The sequence below is a fragment of the Phaethon lepturus genome, unplaced genomic scaffold (genome assembly GCF_000687285.1).
Source record: "Phaethon lepturus isolate BGI_N335 unplaced genomic scaffold, ASM68728v1 scaffold371, whole genome shotgun sequence".
Classification (NCBI taxonomy): domain Eukaryota; kingdom Metazoa; phylum Chordata; class Aves; order Phaethontiformes; family Phaethontidae; genus Phaethon; species Phaethon lepturus.
The window spans coordinates 49723-65438 of NW_010518288.1; the positions used below are offsets into that span (position 1 = coordinate 49723).

At 38.4% G+C, this 15716-nt stretch overlaps 1 protein-coding gene across 1 annotated transcript in view; it reads left to right on the forward strand.

The window, feature by feature from the left end:
* Window positions 1-12145, forward strand: part of ACSS3 (acyl-CoA synthetase short-chain family member 3) — a gene marked incomplete at its 5' end in the record, with an annotated part of 51572 nt that extends 39427 nt beyond the window's left edge. Inside the window, 5 exons of the mRNA XM_010296657.1 lie at window positions 6480-6561; window positions 7537-7659; window positions 11350-11449; window positions 11538-11713; window positions 12009-12145. Coding sequence (XP_010294959.1) covers window positions 6480-6561; window positions 7537-7659; window positions 11350-11449; window positions 11538-11713; window positions 12009-12074 — 547 coding nt within the window. The remainder of the gene's footprint in view (window positions 1-6479; window positions 6562-7536; window positions 7660-11349; window positions 11450-11537; window positions 11714-12008) is intronic.
* Window positions 12146-15716: the final 3571 nt, after the last annotated feature.

Genomic DNA, 15716 nt, shown 5'->3' on the forward strand with positions numbered 1-15716 from the left:
TTAATCCTAGTCCAACTCCTGGTAAAGACAGTCGGGGGCTGCTTGAGGCCTGCAGTGCTCATAAGTATAGTATTTAAAATATCTATTCTTACAACAGAGTTTTAAACTTTAATTTTATTCTGCAAGAGTCAAATACTTCAGAAAGGTAATTCTTGCACATAATTACTCCACCTTCCTGCCCCAAGTATGTTCTTTTCTTTACTCATCCACCTACTGACACCCGTTTTATTTCATATAACCATCATCTATGCCCTTTGGAAAGATTTTTCACTGACAAGAACTTTCATGCAGGCTAATTTAGATGGAAAACCCAGTAATATTTTTGACTTCACAAGTCTTTCAGGTTAAAGAAATCAAAAGCAGTGTCACAACATTTATGATGAGAGGACAAGGGAAAATCAAGATGACTGCAGCACATGAGGGTGGGCTTGTATGATATTTTTTTTAACTAGAATCTTTGGACATGAAAGATAATTAACTGAGGATTTGTTCTGAAGTTAAAATGATAGCAGCAATGACCTCCATTTCCACTAGCAAGACCAGTCTGATTTAGTGACACACTTTTGCTTGCATTGTTCTGACCTGGTAATTAATACACACTTGAAAATGTGTGTGTGTTTGTATGTATATGTAAACATGAGTAGTCATGAGAATTTTTTAAGTTGTCTGTTTCCATAAGGAACATTAGCAAAGAGAAACCCCATTTAAATTCCAGTGCAAAACTCAGTTTTGCTCTTGTACGTTATAAAGATCACAATCCCATTAAATTTATTTTATGAAGCAGTTGTTAGCACTATCTCATTAGATAGTATTATTCTTTATGTTCATCCACAACAGCAAAAGGACTGCATTTCCATATCCTCACTCTATCCAGAGAGTAATGCCTGACAGTAAATACTCCGCTAGACCTAGTGTTTGTATAGTTGATTTTGTACCATAATAACGGAGGCTTATGGGATAAAATGTTCCCAAGTGGCCAAGAAGGTCAACAGCGTCCTGGCCTGTATCAGCAATAGTGTGGCCAGCAGGAGTAGGGAAGTGATTGTGCCCCTGTACTCGGCACTGGGGAGGCCGCACCTTGAATCCTGTGTTCAGTTTTGGGCCCCTCACTGCAAGAAAGATGTTGAGGTGCCGGAGCGTGTCCAGAGAAGGGCAGCAAAGCTGGTGACGGGTCTAGAGCACGAGTCCTATGAGGAGCGGCTGAGAGAACTGGGGTTAGTAAAACCATTAATACATTATGTTTGGTGCTTATGTCTATATATCAAAAGACTATTGAGGAAGCGACTGGGTTTTAGAGAAGATATGAATGAGAGTGACTTGAGTGCTGGAAAGTTTGGCTTAAAGAAACTTACAGTTACCTAGTGGTATGTAGTTCATCTAGGATCAGTTAAATGATAACTTTATCAAGGTCAAGAAATACCCACAAAGACGTCTCTGAGAGATGGCTGTTTAATCTAGCATAAAGAGATTGGAAATTAAAGGTAGATAGATTCAGATGAGAAATAAAACACAGTCTTAACAATGCAAGTATTAAACCATTGGAACAAATTCTTGGGAATATGGTGGTTTTCTTTGACGCCTCTAGGTCAAACCTGGCTCTATTTTAACCACAAGTTAGGGGATTGAGGCAGGATTTAGTAGATAGCATCCTTTAGCCTGTGTTATATAGGAGCTCAGATTAGATGACCGTGAAGAATCTGTGTGAAAGATTTCTCTCCCTTGCCAGCCTTCCACATGTTTATCAGCTTTGTCTTTTCCCTTTACAAGTGAAACAATGAGTAGACTTTCAATGTGAGAGCAATTTGGCAAAAGATGGGTTTTCTAACAGATCTCTGGCTGAGTACCTGTAAGTAGCATTCGAACTTTACTTTTAACTTTTTCCAAGCACTTTCACTAGTTTTTGATGCATTCTTTCATCCCCTCTAAACTATATTTTTTTCCCTTCAAAATCCACACTGAGACCAAGTACTTTTGTGACCCCTTTCAGCTAACTAAAGTAGTATTTCATGCAGCCTGATAAATATTTGAGATTCTCTACTCCTCTTTTACCTTTTCTCCACCCTTTTTCCTGTGCTGTTGTTCCTAGTGGCTGAAAAAGATTCTAGATTCCAGATGACTTTCGAACTTGGAATCAAAAGTTTTTTTAAAAGTGGTGTTTATGCACACTACATAAATGTTGAATAATAATATGGCTGCCAGTCAAGATGACTTAGCTCCATTCACAAGCCCCAGCTCATTTAACAGTGGCTTATACTTGCTTTGACTGCCTGTAATGAACAGCCTATGAGTACCATTGTTTACCATAAAATAAAAGGATGCATTTTCTGAAACTCAGCAAGGTAGCATCCTCTAATAGTTTTTGACTTTCGTTTGTACTTTCAGAAACCTGCTTTTCTGTGTAAATTATCTTTTGAGCGCTGTGTCTATAATTGCCTTGTTCCATTAACAAGGAATCTCACACCATTTTGATGAGTGGCATCCTGAAAGGATGTGACACATGGAATCAGGTTTTCTTGGGCTAAGCTAAAGGTGGGCTGTTCTGTGTAAGGTCAGGCACCGTTGTATGAAAAATAAATGAACTGTAAAACAATGCTTAAAAACCAGATAATGGCTGTCACTTAAAATTCTCTAGCAGAAAACAGTTACTGTGAAAGCATTTCAGAGTTTTTCTGTGATGCTGCCAAGCTCACCTAATCTGTCTTAGTTTCTCCACATTATAATGAAATTACATTCTTATCTTTTTAAAATATAACCAGAGTGGATCTTTGTAAAATGAACCCATATAATTTACTTCATTAATTTACACAGTTTACCTAGTCTTCCTGATGCTGTTCTAAATGTATTCAACCTTGAAATGAGAAATGGGCCTGGATCTTTATTCTTGCAGTTCTGCAATTGTCAACTCGATTTTGCTGGAGTAAATGGAGAATAGCATCATTTGTACTGCTGTTGCAGTACTGGTGAAAAACTGGCATGATCGAGATCACAATTCAGACCTATATATCTCTTTTTAAGTTTTAAATCCAAAGTTAAACTTCTCTCAAGTTCAGGTGCTTTGATTTAGCTCAGTGTAGGTTTTTGGCTTGAACCTCAACTCGGGTTTGAAACTGTGCCTATTCTTTGCTGATTAAATGGGAGGAGTTGACTGTAGTTAGCCTGATCCAGTATAGCTGGTAACACATTTATATTTTAGAAAAAACTGGCAAGCTTGTCTTGAATTTGTGTTTGTTGAGGCTCATGACTGTCCTTTCCAGAAGGAGGAGACGATGATGAGATAGAATATGCATATGACCATATGAAAAAGCCAAGCAATGGGGGTCTTATCTTTCAACTAACAACAGATGCAAAGGCTCAACCCTGGCTGATTTGTGGCTTGGTATGCAGGATAAGAGAGACAGACATTAACAAATAGCTACAGAAATACAGTAAATACCTCCCAAAGGGAAACCAAGCAAAGCAACTTCCATGTATATTGTGGAAATGATGATGAAGGAACCTACCTCCTTCTATTTTGGTCTTCTGTGCACCTGTCACTTCTGAGAGGAAAGCAGGATCATGTCTGGGGCAATCGTGCTTACGTACGCATAGTTGACATTTTTTGATCAATATGTCCTCTTAATAAAGATAACCCCCAAAGGCCTTGAGTATCAACTCAATGTTTGGACAAAGAGGCAACACATTTTAAATATAGAACTTTTGTAGGTATGTGTATGTTTCCTAAGGAGAACAGACACAAACCCAACATCTAAAAATGTTCTTTTTTTATGGAAGGGTTGAGGAAAGGAAGATATGTTGCCTTTCAGATTGCTGTTACTTTCTGACTACCTGATTTTCTCTTTTCTGGCTCCTTTCACATAATTATGATCAAGTTCTGCTCCCTTTGGTATTCATGGCAGCATTCCCGCTGACAGTAGTGGGATGGAGGTATTTTTGGCTCTGGGCAATTTAATCCTGATGTCCTGGCAAAATTCCAATACATGTAATTATGTTCTGAATTCTATTCTATTGACTAGCTGAATTCTACCTTAATAAATTTTATTAATTATTTGTGTTTACACATCACCTAGAAGTTCTAGTTGGTCATGATGCTGAGAATTTTACTATCATGGAAGAATTGCGTGTGCCCATTGCTCTGGAATCATTTTGCCTGAAAGATGGACACATGGAAGATGACATTCAGTTTTTGTTTAGTAGATGGAATGGAGTCCTAACTGCAAGTAATCTTTTACAGAAAGCCATGGAGGCACATTTTCAGATTGTGTCTGTATTGTGCTATGATTTGTGCTATAGAGATACCTACTGCAGCCAGTAGTTTAGTAGTGTGGTTTCCATAGACTCGTGAAATATGCACTGTGAATGTATTTATCATTGCCATTTGCTCTAAAAAAAAAACCAACCAACCACAAGAAACAAAGAAACAAACAAAAAGCCCCAAAACCCTCAAATGGTGGAAGCAGGGATTATGTTTTTGGTGATATATTGCATATTTGTGTTTAGATTTCTAAACAATTACAGAAAGCAAAATGCTTTTCTGTTTTTAGTAATAAAATTGGTTCTTCTGTTTAATGACTAACTGCAGAGTACTGAATAGAGCTGTGGAGAAATTAAGGACTTTGTCAATATGAATTTTCCTTTCTCTCCCATCACAAGAATGTTTCAGACTGTTAAATAAACTTAAAGTGCAAAATTTGCAATGACTGAGGCTGTTATGAATTGCTATGCTATTAGCAACCAGGCAGCAACCATAGTAACTACCATTCTCTAGTGGTTTTTCTTGAATCTAAACAAGATATTTTTCTTTTAAATTCATACATACACAAATGCTGGGATCAATATATTGTTTTTCTGATTTATTTTTTTCAAGGTAAATACTTTATAGGTCATGTTTGTGTATCACAAGGATGCTTACTAAGCTTGAAAGGCTCAAAATAGGCAAGTGAATTCCCTCCAGATGGGCAGAGCCAACTTGCCCTCCTGAAGCCTGGGTGACTGCCTGGGAAGCGTCTTGGCATTTCTGGCCTTAGCTTAACTGTACTTTCAGGGAATGTGATTTGTAGGATGTGTTGAGCCAGAACCGTCAGAAAAAGTAGTAATATTTAAGCAGTATATTCTATTATGCTAATCGAGCTGAATTAAGCTGAAAAAACCCTGGGATTTTAAAAAATCGTGGATTGGAATCATTGCTAGATGATATGGCCTTTTCAGTGTAGCTTGTACCATTTATACCATATTTAGGTAAAATAAATAAATATATAAAATTATTGTTTTTGTAAATGTAATGTTAGAATTGTGCATGTCACTGAGCTGGTAGCACCTGTTCTTCTGACGCGAACCTCATAGGAGACTTGTAATGATACCAGTGTTGCAATGCTACAGAGGGGTGTTTCACAATGCTACAGAGGGGTGTTTCACAATGCTACAGAGGGGTGTTTCACCCCTAGGGATGTTGCCTTTTGGTGTCATAGGAGCACTATCAGAGTAGAAAATAAAATACCTACCCCTGGCTAAAAATTTGCTGGTTAGGAATTCAGGCGTATGCTAGTAAAATCTGTATGGGGCATTTATGATTTCATCTGTATAAATACGTTTGCATGCGCATTTGCTCTCTGTTACTAGTGTTAAGCTTCATAAAACTTGCGTTGGTATGTCTTGGGCAGTTCAAGTAAGCTGTTTTTAACCCTATCAGAGCTTTGAAGGAAAAAAACAACCCCTTCTTTGTTAGCTGAGACTGTTGTAGCTTCTCATCTTCTGGCAGATATGTATATGAAATAGCCCTTATTTTGTCATGCGCATATCCTTGACTGAAGAATGGGTCTATAGTTGAAATTTCAACGCATACTATTTTGCAGCTTCACTTCTTAAAAAAATAAAAGACCAGTTATTTTAGAAAGTTCTAAAAGTGACCTATCAATATACTGTCAAAGAACTCCTCCAGTAATATTATGCACAGTTTAAGTAAAAGAGAAAAGCATTTTTATTCGGATTCTCATGACTGAAGTAATTTGAATTATATCTTTTTACAGAAACTGAAGATCCGGCCATCTGATAATTCAATTCAAATGTCTATGAGTGTGTGTGTTAGAGAAAGAGATACCTATAATAATGAAGTTGTCTGTATCATAGCATGATTTTTGACAGATACTTCATCCTTGGAAATGTTGAAAGCTGAATGCTGATAACATATTTATGGTACAGTATATAGTGTTTTCTAGACCAAACATTGTTTTACTGAATGCCAGAGATGCTTAATGTTATATGAAATGTATGGTCTGAATACAGTTCAGAGCTATATGCATGTGATCACAGAAAATATATGGTCTTTTTGATCTGTTACCAGGATATTATTAAACAGAACAGGTTTCTGATTGTATAGCCAATGATTATTTACCTGAATATAAAGTATGAATGGAAAGCATGAGTTGTACTCAGATATTATATCTGTGTTTCTAACTCTTTCAGTCTGCTCTTTTTAATTTAAGGTTGCCTTTACCTCCTGGAGCATTCTCAGGTCTTTGGGAAAATCAAGAATCATTCCAGAAGCTATATTTCCAAAAATTTCCAGTAAGAGTTGTATAATTGAATTTATACCTTCTGGTAATCCTGCAGAACTTAATGACAGTAGATTTAAACTGCATAACATAGAAAATGATCATATCTTATTTTAACAGTAGATCCTTGATATATGTGTTGTAGAATTAAAACCATTTCAAAGTAAAACGTACTTCATACATACTTTAAGCTTTCGGCCACACTGTTGTTTTTTTTTTAAAGATCTGAAATGGAAGAAATAAATCTCAAGCTTCTGAACGTAAAAGCTGGTTTATGTCATTTGAGCTAAGAAAAGATATAAGCCTCGCAACCTTAGACTAGCATAGCTTCAAATACACTACTGCAGTTGACATGCAGTCATTCTAACTTAGTATCAGTCCAAAATATAAAATTGACCACTGTGCATGTAAATACATTGGAGGCTCCTTACTGAATTAGTTAGGTTTCCTGGTTAGATGAACTATCCAGGGTCTGGCCTCCTCCTTTCCTTATAGAAATAGATAGATTTGGCCTATGTGAACGTCCAAAATGGAAGGTTTGGTTCAGTAACAGTTAATGAGTGAATTGATCAAGCCGGTTATTTTTTGTCTGCGCTTGCATCATGACGATGATGATGTATATTTGGATCCAGCAAATAGGAATATCTTTAGGAGCAATTTGACAACTGTCGTTATATTGGAACAATTCCATTCTCCTCATGGAGATTCCTTCTCCAAACTGTCAGGGGTTGCAGTAAGCAGAGTTGGAAAAAAATACAGGTTTATGTATGGTCTTCTGTTTTAACAAAGACTACAAAACCTTTCTGGAAAGGGAGCTGCACGGTATATTATGACGTAAGAATGGTGAAAAATATTACAGAATTAAATTTTTCAGGTGCCAAAAATGTATTTATTTTGAAACCGTTGGTTTTGTTTGTTGGCTTCATGGGAAATGAATGGATGTTCTTAGTATTATTTCTGAGTTTATTTTTGGTTGTGTTGTGTTTAGGGATATTATGATACTATGGATGCAGGTTATATGGATGAAGATGGCTATTTATATGTCCTGTCTCGAGCTGATGATGTGATCAATGTTGCCGGACACAGAATTTCAGCAGGTGCAATTGAAGAGGTGAGCGTTGTTCGAGACTAAAATAGAAAAGTGAAAGATGAATAAAGCAAGCTGAGACTGAAAATCTCACAAAATCTCTCATTTTCTTTCTGCTTTTTTTGATTGCATTTCCATTAGTACTTTTAACCAAAACATTAATTATTTCAGGTCCTTCCTATTAAGGTGCTTTCTGGGACCATAATAAATTCAGTCAACAGTAAGCAGTTTGTACCATGAGGTTGATAAGACAGGCATGATTTGACATTTGAGGGCAGAGTTAAGGGGCAATATGGTAGCATAGGAAGCATTCCTATAAGCTGTGATAACATATTTATTTGGGAATACATTACAATAATGTAGGGTCAGTATGCCAAGTAGTTTCACCAGCTACTGTAGTTACTTAGAAGTAGGAACTTTTATTCATATAATACAGTTCTTAGTTATGTTTTTTTAAAGTGCTTGTGTTGTCTGTGTTGAACGAATTCTGTTCACATAGACTCAAATTCAGTGTTCTTTTCAGAGTTTTCTTCACAGTTTCTGGAGACCTGTTTTGTCTTTTATTGTATGAACAGTGCTAAATGAACAATGAAAATCTCTGTAAAAAAACCCTGCTGTTAAATTGGAAGTCATTAATGTAATACCTATGCAACTCAAAAAGTTGAAAATAGTGCAGTTCATAATAGTATCTGAATTTCATATTATTGTTCACTTGCCTCTCTGGAACCACTGTGATTGATTTCCAGTTACAAATTTCCCTGATGACATATCAATTGCTTATTCAGGGAGTATAGCAAAAAGTGTGCTGGGCATGTACAAGGGAAAAATACACTTCTAAGAACTCTGAATTTAACTGTTCACTGAATCACAAACTAGCGATTTAGTAATTTTTTGCTTTATGAAGTCTATTAGTCTAGTGACTATTTTTTTAAAGGCTAGAAAACTTAGAAGAAATTCTGATTACACAGAAGTGAACAAATTAAGATAAATGTAGGCAATCCTTTGAGGACTGGTCAGCCAGGGAGATGAACCAAGCGCTGTCCATAGACTTGGGTCTATGAAGCCATAAAGGTGGCTTTCAGTCTGTTTACACCTCTTTCACTTTGAAGTCAGTTTTTTGTGTTGCTCTACCAAAGTGCAGCAGGGAATCTCATCCCCAGTCCTTACTCCTCTAGTGCTCAAGGGCTGAGCTGGCCATTGTTTCTTTGCTTCAGGCTGAATCTGAAGCTATAGAACAAATGATGAATTGAATCGCCTCCTCAGCTGTATTACCTTTGTATCCATTGTCCTGAGCTCAGTGTCTTTGTTTTTCTCCCTGTCTTTCCCCTAGAAACAAAAAATGTTTCATCACCACGAAATTCTGCAACCTTTTCTATTCACCTTTTGAACAAAGCTAAAAACCAAGAGTGTTGTTAATGCATGCATGGCAAATTGCTAGTTAGACAAGAAAGCATTAACAAGACCACAATTAGCTCTTCAGTAAGATCAGTAAACACAGAATTAGAGGTTCATTGAATCGCCATCTAATTAAGTGGCAGTCACCTTGTAGAGCAAGTATATTATCTGTATTTACATTATAGCTGCATTACAAACTTTTCGCCTATGTTTTTATGGAAAGCGTAGTTCCTCTGGTTGTAGACCTTCCTAGTCTACTTCCATAATTCATTGCATTTTCTTCTTTTTCTTTCTCTCCTTCTTTTTGTACACAGCAAGCAAGTTGCTGTGGTCAGGGTCGAGAAGTCAGAGCAGGCAGGAATAGGTATTTATAGCAGCAAATGGAGGGCATTATTGAGACTCTGGATAGAAGTGACTGAAGCTCATAGGTGTATGTGATGTGTTGAAATACCATGGAGATTTTTAGAGTTGCGTAAGATTCATTCCTGCATGATTTGTCAGTTCGGATACAATGACTTCTGGACGAAGTAGACTGCATCTGAATTCAAATGCACTTGTGTGTATTTAGCTTCACCACTTTTGCAGCAGACTCCTCTGCCCTTCTAGTTAAAGGTCTACCTGTCTACCATCTACCCCAGCTAGCCGTCTGGGGTAAACCCAGCCAGAACTAACTCCAGGCTGTTGCATTTGCTGTTCTAGATACAGCTTGTGCACATCCCATTTCATTACTGTGAAAAATCTACAGTTTCAAAAAGTGTGTGTAAATGGTTATGCTTTTGTACTTTGATAGAGCATGTTTCTGATATTAAGGTAAGTATTTCCCATTTGCTTTTTTGTTAATAGTTTAATAGTTTGTGAAGTGAGTATAGCTTCTGTCAAAGTATGCAAGAAACACTTTCTGCAGATTTATTTTGCTAAAAGCTACTTGGTTTTGTGTTTTAGTGAACCATGGCACAGAGAACCAGTTTCTCCTTCCTGGTTTGACTACAAATCTTAAGGATAGTGTAATCTGCATTTAGGATGGCTTATGGTCGACACTTTAAATTGTTCCTTCCACAATCAGTTTCACAACCAGGTCACACAAGACCCTCCCTTTTGTTAGTTGGAACAGCAGTGATTCAGCTTTTCCTTCTTCCAGGATTTTTTTTTCTCCAGTCTTCTCTGTATCTTTCCTGTCTTATTCCTCATGCTCACGCCATTGTATGAGTAGCCAATGCAAATGTGGTGTTCTACTTAAAAAAACCAAACCCACTTTTATTCTTAAAACTTCTTTTATTTAGTCTTCCTTTCAGTCATCCCACTGCCTTTGATTTTGACAACACAGTATGTGAAGATCTGTTACTTGCAAACATATAGTCCTTGTATGCACAAATTAATTAATATGCACAATCACATTATGTGACCTGTGTATGGCCTTTGTGTAGGGTCACATTAGGTCCTCTTTGTGGTTGAGTACAGAGGATATGTTGAAACCACTGTTGAGAGCAAGGGACACTGATAAATACATGAAAAGAGACAGTTGCTTTGGAAGAGGATTTACAACTGCTGGTATCCAACTTTGTCCCAGACTTAATGACACACTTCTCAATATGTACTGAGACATCTTGGTGACTTTTTTCCAGGAAGTGAGAACCTCAGCTGGCTAATTGGAAAGAAAAGGAGAATCTCTCACTTTTTTCCCTAAAATATAGTTTGAGATATTAGTGCTACTGCCTATCACTTGTATAATTGTGTAAACATGTAGTAGGAAGGAGGGGACTCTGGTTTAACTTTATTTTTTGTCTAAGGAGGCTAAGACCTTATGTTTCCAAGAGTGAGCTGGACTAGACTGGCTGCAAGCTGAGGTTGGTCTGTATTTGGCTTTGGTTGAAATTATACCTTTGTGCAACAATGAATGAAAAAGGAGTCCGAGAGAATGAACCAATATGACTTTGTAGCCCTGTACTGCTTCTGTGGTTTTGGTCCTTACTCCCTGTTATTCGTAATGTTGGACTAATGTTATTTGTTCCAGCAAAGATCTCACAAACAAAGACGTAAGGAAATCACCTTTGCTTTGTTCTATATTTGTATCTTGTGCTGCCATAGTTTTTATTTCTTATATTTATCTGAAAACTACACTTTTCATACACGTATGAAAGTATACATGCATGTACATCTGCAACATGTGTAATTGGAATCCTGAGGTGTACTGACTAAATATTTTTTGCTGTCAAAATGTAAGAAGTAAGTCTATTTTTTTATGTCCAGGCCTATAGAATTTTTTGCACTGAAATGTTCAGTTTTTATTAGTTCAGTTTATTTTTGTTTTCTGTCCCTCAGTGTATTCTCTTCCATCATGCTGTGGCAGACTGTGCTGTTGTGGGCCAGGAGGATCCTTTAAAAGGGCATGTTCCATTTGCGCTGTGTGTACTGAGAGAAGGTGAGAGCTTGATGGTACTGGTGCTACTGATGTTACTAAGACTTGCAAAAGTCCCAGAAAGGTTAAAGGATATGAACTTCTTCACTAGGTATAAAGACAGAAGAGAAGAAGATTTTGGAAGAGATTGTTGAACGAGTTAGAAATAACATTGGTCCAGTAGCAGCTTTCCAGAAGGGGGTGTTTGTCAAACAGCTACCAAAAACTCGCTCTGGCAAGATACCACGTTCAGCTCTTTCTGCACTTGTCAGTGGAAAGCCATATAAAGTAAGTTGGAGATGTATGCTTTAATGAATTAGACACAATTGCACATCCAAAGACACAACATCGTGGTTTTGATTCTGTAGACCATTCTGCAGCTGGTCCATGACTTCAGGTAGTACGTTATATTTTATGTCTACTGTGTCTTACCCGAAAGATTTTCATGTTCCAGAGCTTTCCCGGTACTTTTTTCTTGATTGCTTCTGAAGGCTAGATTTAGAAGGTTTTCTGAATGAAATTCTGTCTTACTGTTGAAGAATAGCAGTCTACTATCACATGCTTCTCTATTCTTCCTTTTCAGATAACACCAACCATTGAAGATGCTAGTGTGTTTAAACACATTGAAGAAGTGATAAAGAAAAATTAAATGGGATAATAGGTTGATAACAAACGTGACAGTTACTGAAGTATACAAAGAGACTTTCTGTTAGGAAATACCACATTTTAAAAACTAGTAATGATTTGGAACTAAATTTTTTTTACTTCAGAAATATTGCTGTGTTCTTTACCATATTGTCACAGCCAATGAAACATACTGAAATCTCTGCATGTTGTCATTATATGCTGGATGTTAAGATTTCTAAGAATTGCAAATATAATTGATATATTTCTGTAGCCTTAAAGAGAAGGAGTCACTGGATTATCTCATATGACCTTATGTTTCAATCCATTATTGTAGAATGTGGCCAGTAACTTGAGTTTGGCTAAAACAGCTTACAAAAGGTAAGTCATGAACTGAGGACAGTAATAAATAGGAATTCTGATGTGAAAATCATTGCAAACACAAATTGTCCTTACTTGTAAATTATAAGCCTTTATGTCTTTTACATTTTTATCAATTTTAACATTTTTAAATTAGTTTTCTTGATTCCACTGATTTATACTTTTTTCCCTAAGTCTTTCTGCTATAAATTAGGTTCCTCTGATTTTTTTACTCAATAACTTTCTGAAGTGTCTTTTTTGTAGAATGATAGATAATTTCTGGCTTTCAAATCTCTGAAAATCTTGATTTGTCCATAGTAATGGACATAGCATATTCAATAAAAAGTATGTATTTCAAATAAAGGCAGGCATTTACCCTTTGCATTTTTTGGTTTGTATCACCTGTGATAACCAGGATGTGCTTTGGCTGACATATTAGAAGTTCCAGGCTTGATGAGATAGAGATATAACCAAGAAATTCAGCAATACAGATACTAGGCAGCCCATGCTTGACTTTACAGGCTGTTTCAGATTACTTACAGGGTTTTCAACAAACCAGGGAATAGAGGATATGCTCTCTACATGCATTACTTCTTAAGGTTTTCTGCAGGTTTTTAACTGAATGATAAATTTAAAAAATACTTTCAAATATATGTTCACAGAAAAGTTTAAAAGCAGAGAAGTTACTCAAATGCAGCAATGCTTTCCAGAGGAAGAAACAGTAAGCAGTACGCAAATTCAGATCATGTTGGTATAAAGGAGAAGTTCCGTACTTAGGCTAAGCTAAGGTAGAAGTCAAGACTAGTGATATTTTGCTATGGCAGTGTGTCCTCAGAAGAGTCCAGAAGAAGTGTTATCTCCTATTATTGGGTAGAAGGAAGGATGATAGCACTGTTAAGTGATAAAATAAATGAGCAGAATGATGTAGGAGCTAAAAGGTGGTAGATGAGTACTAATGAACACCAGCCTGTGGTGGGTTGACCCTGTCTGGATGCCAGGTGCCCATCAAAGCTGCTCTGTCACTCCCCTTATCAGCTAGGCAGGGGAGAGAAAAATATAACAAAAAGCTTGTGGGTCGAGATAAGGACAGGGAGAGATCACTCACCATTTACTGTCACTGGCAAAACAGTCTCGACTTGGGGAAATTTAACTTAATATATTGCCAGTCAAAATCAGAGTAGGGTAATGAGAACTAAACCCAAATCTTAAAACATCTTCCCCCCACTGCTCCCTTCTTCCTGGGCTCAACTTCACTCCTGATTTCTCTACCTCCTCCCCCTCAAGCAGCACAGGGGGACGGGGAACGGGGGTTGTGGTCAGTTTATCACATGTTGTCTCTGCTGCTCCTTCCTTCTCAGGGGGGAGGGATTCACACTCTTTTTTTTTCTGTGTTCCACCGTGGGGTCCCTCCCATGGGATACAGTCCTCCATGAACTTCTCCTGCAGCCTGTGGGAAGGACTCACGTTGTTCTTCACAAACTGTTCCAGCCTCGGTCCCCTCCATGGGGTGCCGTCCTTCAGGAACAGACTGCTCCAGCCTGGGTCTCCCGTGGGGTCACAAGTCCTGCCAGCAACCCTGCTCCAGTGCGGGCTCCTCTCTCCATGAGTCCACAGGTCCTGCCAGGAGCCTGCTCCAGCATGGGCTTCCCACAGGGTCCCAGCCACCTTTGGGCATCCACCTGCTCTGGCGTGGGGTCCTCCATGGGCTGCAGGTGGAGATCTGCTCCACTGTGGAGCTCCATAGGCTGCAGGGGCACAGCCGGCCTCACCATGGTCTTCACCATGGGCTGCCGGGGAATCTGCTCCTGCACCTGGAACCCCTCCTGCCCCTCCTTCTGCACTGACCTTGGGGTCTGCAGGGCTGTTTCTCTCACGTGTTCTCACTCCCCTCTCCAGCTGCAATTTCAATTGCACATGTTTATTTTCCCCTTCTTAAATATGTTATCCCAGAGGCTCTACAACCATCACTGATGGGCTTGGCCTTCACCAGCAGTGGGTCCATCTTAGAGCCGGCTGTTGGACATGTGAGACGCTGCTAGAAGCTTCTCCTAGAAGCCACCCCTGCAGCCTCCCTGCTACCAAAACCTTGCCATGCAAACCCACTACAGAGCCTTGTGTTGCCTTGTGCCTGTGACCTTTTTGTAGAGTCAATGAGCTCTACTGATGCCATAGGAAATAAATAAAAAGTCCATGTGTTTTTTCACTGGGGACTGCATGCAGCTGAGCCAACCATGTTGAACCAGGTCATACAGTCATATAATAAAACAGCTGGGCTTCTGTCTGTACTGTAGTTGTTTTTTGCCAAATAGTTGCATGATAAGGTAGCCAGTCTGCTCAGCTATTTGATCTAGTTGTGAATCACAATCTGAACAGGGAATAAAAGCATTTAGAGACTGAATAAAGGCTGGTGATGCTTTATGGTGGATATGCTAACTATACAGGTTAGTGATTTGTATGTGAGAGTAATCTTGCTCCTCAGAGATGTCCTGATAACTTTCTTGAAATACTTCTTATAAGTTGCAGTTAGTTGAAGATTCAGTTTCTTCTGGATGGATTACTCAAGTACCAAGGCTTTAATAGGAGGCCCATGCCAAATAATGGAGTGCCATGCAGAGACTGCTGAGTATTTTTCAGTTTCATGATGCGGCAACTTAGCAACATATGCTGAACAGCTACTGGGCAAGAGAGATCATGGGAGTTGTCACTGATGGGTTTTTCAAATCAGTGAGAAACTACAAGGGTCTTATCACAGAGAAACCGTGGCACATTCATGAGGTGCGTGGCCATTACCTTTTTTGTACAATGAAAGCTGAGACGTCGTGTATGTTCGGTGTAGTTATCCTGGCTGGCAGCCATCATGTTGTCATTGCAGAAGCAGGGGAGGGCAACCAGTTGGTGAGAGCGCAAGCCCTCTAGTAAAGAATAGCTTGTAGGAGAAGTAATTTCTTAGATCTTGTATCATTTTCCCAATGACACCTCATGTTCCTTCACCAGTTTCCCAGTCTGTAAGGTAAGGTAACCTTTTTTCTAGTTTGGGCTCCTTTTTTTAAGGAAGAGGGAATTAATATCAGACTTGTAAAAAAAACCCCACATTAGTAATGGACATGTAGGCACTTACCTTTCTGAGGGGCTATTTGCTCAGATCAGTATTGAGAAGAAACAATTATCTATCATCTGAACTGTTTGTGAAGAGCTTGAACAGTTAGCATTCTTAAAGTGTCTCCATGACAAAAATGTTTGTAATAACTTATTTGTGCTTTTTGAGGAAGCCTGAGCGCTTTTTTTGCGTGCCCCCGCCACCCACCCC